This window comes from Apaloderma vittatum, unplaced genomic scaffold (assembly GCF_000703405.1).
Source record: "Apaloderma vittatum isolate BGI_N311 unplaced genomic scaffold, ASM70340v1 scaffold22690, whole genome shotgun sequence".
Taxonomy (NCBI): domain Eukaryota; kingdom Metazoa; phylum Chordata; class Aves; order Trogoniformes; family Trogonidae; genus Apaloderma; species Apaloderma vittatum.
The window spans coordinates 43,005-47,794 of NW_009694316.1; the positions used below are offsets into that span (position 1 = coordinate 43,005).

Sequence of the window (4,790 nt, forward strand, 5' to 3'; positions counted from 1 at the left end):
GGGATGCGGGAGGCGGACGTTTCGACGGTAGCGCGTTCCCCATGTTAGAGGAGGCTGATCCTGCCCCGAGGAGAGCGCCAGCAGGCGACCGTCGGGTTATTCTTGCCCAGCAGCAGGAGGCAGATCTAAGCAGAGCTTATCAATATGATGTGGACCATGTAAATCTCTTCCCTTCCCTCCGTGCTCTTGTCTCTTACCCTTGGTCTTTGGGATTGTGCAGGCACAAAAGAGCCTTCCTTGGTGATGACTCACTTCCCAGAGCCCTTGAAGGAGCTCTCTGGTGCTTTGGCATGTTCTAAATGCAGTAAGAGGCAGCTCCGGCTGCCAAATCCCCACAGCCTAACCAGCCAGCGTGGGCACAGCGCACGCGAGGAGGAGTTCTGCAGATGCCAACGAGATGAAGCGACTTGCTCCCCACTGTTGGGGCAGCCTGGGAGCCAAAAGATGCTCCTCCAGCTCCCCTTCCAGTGCCATCCACCTATCACCGCGGCTCTCCCGGTGGCTGGAGAGCCTCTTGCAAAGAGCCGCGAGGCACCGGTGGGGCGTGTGCCTCCGGCGACAGCGGCTTTGCCTTGCCTTAGCCTAGGCTTAACGTTTCTGGGGCAGGATGCAATCACCTTGTTTTCCTTGTTTTAATGCGTGCACAGGCCTGAAAGAGCGAGCCCTTTAACCTGGTAAGCTGCTTTCGTGTAATTCTGCTGACGAGTGACGTCCTCTCTGTGTGCAAACACAGCTGCAATATCTATCGCTGTACACACAGATAAAGCCCGGGCTGTGGAAACATTGCTGCCAACTAGCAAGAGAACGTAGATGTATTTCGTAGCCACGGTGTCGTCATCTCAGCTGTGTTTTACTGAGATGGACATAAAATCTCTCAAGTGACGACGAAGGTGTGAAATATAGTCAGTTCAAGTGTGGAAAAAAACCAAAACACAGAGCACAGGAGCACTGACATTTGGTATCTTCAGTAAGGCTTCTTATTTATAGCTTCTGCCATTATTTTTCTTAATTATTTTAATCTTTTTACAGTTTCAGCCACTTTCTCTGAGCGGTGTTTCCTTTGTCTCTGGAACATTATGACAAAAAGTGCTGCCCCTGAGCTCGCAGAGCCCGGCCACGCGTGGGCCTGGGCAGCTTTCTTGGCTGGGCGAGGCTCCGGCTCAGAGGAGGCTTTTGGTGTAACGACGGTGCGTCAGAGAACGTGTCCCCGTGCCATCGGATGTCAAGGGTCTGAGCTGGCATCTGCAGGCTCATTGGAAACGTTTCCAGGGGAACTCAGGATTATTTGGATACTGGAGACTATCTTGCCTCACACTAAGTAATGTATTTCTCCAGATTTTCCCTCCCAGTGTATCTGTTTCCTAGTGAAAAAGATCCCCTTTTGTGAGTCACTGGTCCATCAGGCAGCCAGCCGAAAGGGCTCGGGTCTGCAGGGTGCTGAGCACCTCCCACTCATTTTACTTCAGCTGGAGGCAGCTGCATCCTCCCGTGAATGACCCCCAAACATTTCAGCTTCTAATTAGATGCGGAGTGTCCTGGTGATTAAAGTAAACCACCTGCAGCAGTGAGCCCCGGGTGGGTGCCCCTCTTTGGTGCAGGCGGGAGCTGTTGCACGACTGGACCAGGCTGGAGCAGACCCTCTGATGGGAGCACCCGCAGCGATGGGGGACCTGAGGGGACCCCCCGGCACCTCTGCCATCCTCCTTGAGCCCCAGCCTGCGTCCTCGTCCCTCTGCCGGGATCCCCACATCTCCGTGGGCAGCGGGGAGAGCGAACCCTCTCCCCTCCTGGTGCAGGTTTGCTCCCGGGGTCTGGGGAGATCCTCTCTCTGAGCAGATGCTAACGGAGGGTTTTTTCGCCTGAAGGTCCTGAACGCGTGTCTCGGCTTCCTTTCATGATCGCGCTTGGCTTGGGGCCTCTCGTTTGGGGGCATCTGTTTGCCTCTTACTTTATTTTTTTCCCTCTTCTTTGTCTTTTCTTTTACAGAAAAGATTATTCAAATGAATATTCAGTTTTATTCATTTGAATAAAAAACCCCAACCGTTTGACTCTGTTAAATGCTTATCTCTTAAATAGAGCTTGTTAGCTTCCAATAATAGCTTCATTCAGAAGGATGTGGTATAATTTCATTTTAAAATGTGTGCTCCTTGACAACCGGAATCCTATTTATGTCACCATTTTAAACAGCCTTCTTTGTTTTGTGTTAATCTTTTTCATACACTTTCCGAGAGCCGTTTTTTTGTTGACTCTTAGTACCTCTCAGAAGAAATAATTGTCTATTTAGTCCAGGAAGGTTTCTGAGAGTTTTGGTAATTTAAAAATGAGCATGTATTCATTATGCTAACTAATAAGGCATGCACGCAGTAATATTTTTTTTGGTGTGCGTGTACAGTTATTAAAAGTTGGGATCTGATATTCAAAAAGTGAAACAAAAAAAGGACCCATTACCCATCGCTCGTATGAAGTGCTTCATTCCGAGACGTGATCTCCTGGAGATTTTTCACGTAAGGAGCAATAGCATCTCTTGAGCAGCATCCCGGGGACTTGAATTGCCTGTTGGGTTTTCTTGCAGACCCAGGCACGTCTGGTTTTTCTTGCCGAGGCCGCCAGACGGGGTGGCGGCGTGAAGCGGCATAGATCTTTTAAAAACCTGCGAATGAGTGTTGACACCTACGCATTGATATTTTATTCTTGTTATAAAATCGGCAAGCGCAGGGAGCTGGGCGGCCGGCTGATTTCATCGGACTAATAACTTCTCCATAAACCCGTGTTTAAGCCATGCAGGCGGGATGAGAATGGGAAGCTTGTTCCGAGTCCCAGTGTGCGATGGCTGCAGTGGGCTTTCCGCGGTGTTGCGCGTGTTAAGGCTGAGCTCCTCTAAACGCCCGCTCACTCTCCTCCATCCTGGCCGTGGGACCTGACACAAGTTGCAAGAGAAATCCTCAACTGCTAATGAGTTGCTAATGATGAACATGTTGCTGGTGCTCAAACAATTAATGACTTGTAGCCCGGGACTGGCCGTCTCATTGCGCTGGGCAGGGCCGGTCCCCGGCGGCTGCTCCCAGCTCCGGTCACTGCCCGTCCGGGATTCCTGGGATGCCGTATGCGGCCAGTTAACCACAAAAATTTTAGTTTTAGCTACGGGTCTGTTTAAGGTAGGTTTAAACGGAGTAATTTAGAAGGCAAATGAAAGACTCGAGTAAAATACTTCAAGCTGCTACATGCTCTAGGTGCAAAGTAATGCAGTGTTCTGAGCCCTGGGTTGGAGTCTCACGGCTGTCGTGTGATGTGTCGTGCCTTGGAGGAGATCTAGAAACCGTTTCTGCCCTGGTTTTCCCCCAGAAGAGGGTCCAAAGCGAGATGGGAACATTCCCCATTCTTCCGTGCACTGTGCATTCCTATACAAGCTGTCTGGGTGCTGCTCAGACCTCACCTTGAAATGCACTTTACAGCTTCAAATATCATAGCCTGCGAAATGCATCTTGTACCTGTAGGCTGCCAAAACCCTCGAGCAGTTTTAACGTTTTCTGCCGTGCCCCGTCAAAGCAAATCTACCGTGTGTTTAAAATGACGTATTGCGGATTAGATTGGGGTTTGGTTTTTTGTTAGCTTCCTGTTTATTTTCTTTCGAGGAAGGAGCGGGGAAGGTGACTGTGGATAGCCGTGGTGGGCTGCCGGATTCCGTTAGCGTGGCCCCAGCGGAGCAAATGTGGTGTAGAGCTAAAGGCTTCAAACAGCCCTAAACCAGCCCAAATCCACGGCTCCTTTGAAGCAGCAGCAGAGAAGGATGATTAGATCAGAGGCCTTAAACGTTAATGGTTTCTCGGGGGCCTCAGGATGTCCTGATGAGGTATTAGAGGAAGTAATTCAGGAAGAAAGGGACAAATAACCACCTCCGGCGCCCGGCTGTGTCCACACGGGACGGGGCTGCGCAGCTGCGGGGACCTTCGGCGTTTGCTCGGAGCAAATGGAAACCCAAAGTGCTGCTGCGTGTTTGGAAGCATTTGGGATTTTTCTTCTTCGCCAGGGGTAAATGAGGAATCATCTCCTGTGTTCCCAGATTTTTGGATTTTTTTGGGGGGGGGCGGGATTGTGTAATGAGTCAGCTGTAATGGAGAAGTCCTGTGGAATCAAACAAGAGATAAAATCAATATGGTTCCATAGAGATATAATTGGATTTTGCAGAGGTTGCTCTTAAAAAACTATAAGGTGTAAAAGAAAATATGGCCTTATTGTAGTTTCTGAGCCATTGTGTAACTGGGGTGTAACTATCCATTAAATTCTGCAGGATGGATCAAAAAATCCATAAGGAGATTTTAATTCTCCATTAAATCCTATGGAAGAGCTGGAACAGAACCGCATTAATTTTCCCCAAGACAACGCTTCTTCCCTCCGTTAGTCGTTCAGCAACAGCCTCATAGACAGCAGGTGTATTTACACGAGTATTTTTATGAAAGTTTTCCAAGGTTCCAGCAGCTAAGTAATGCTTTATTAAAATGAAATTGTTTAACTTCATTAAATTTTCTTTCCCCCTCCCCCTTTTTTGTTTCTTTTTTGACCAGGATTTGGCTTCGTAACTTTTGAAAATGAAGACGTGGTGGAAAAAGTCTGTGAAATTCATTTCCACGAAATCAATAATAAAATGGTAAGTCGGTTTGGGTCCGCGGCGCGTGTCGATGGCAGTGAGCTCTCGCCCTTCGTCACAGGCGTGTGCCGTGCCGGGCTGGTGGCCCTTTGGGACGACCTTCTCTGTCGGGTTAATTGGGTGCCTGGGGCAGGTGTGCCGGAAA

The 4,790-nt window shown here is 49.3% G+C and overlaps 1 protein-coding gene across 1 annotated transcript in view; it reads left to right on the forward strand.

Moving 5' to 3' along the window:
- LOC104272373 (RNA-binding protein Musashi homolog 2-like) overlaps positions 1-4,790 on the forward strand; it is a gene marked incomplete at its 5' end in the record, with an annotated part of 52,923 nt that overhangs the window by 31,747 nt on the left and 16,386 nt on the right. Inside the window, one exon of the mRNA XM_009867352.1 lies at positions 4,563-4,645. Coding sequence (XP_009865654.1) covers positions 4,563-4,645 — 83 coding nt within the window. The remainder of the gene's footprint in view (positions 1-4,562; positions 4,646-4,790) is intronic.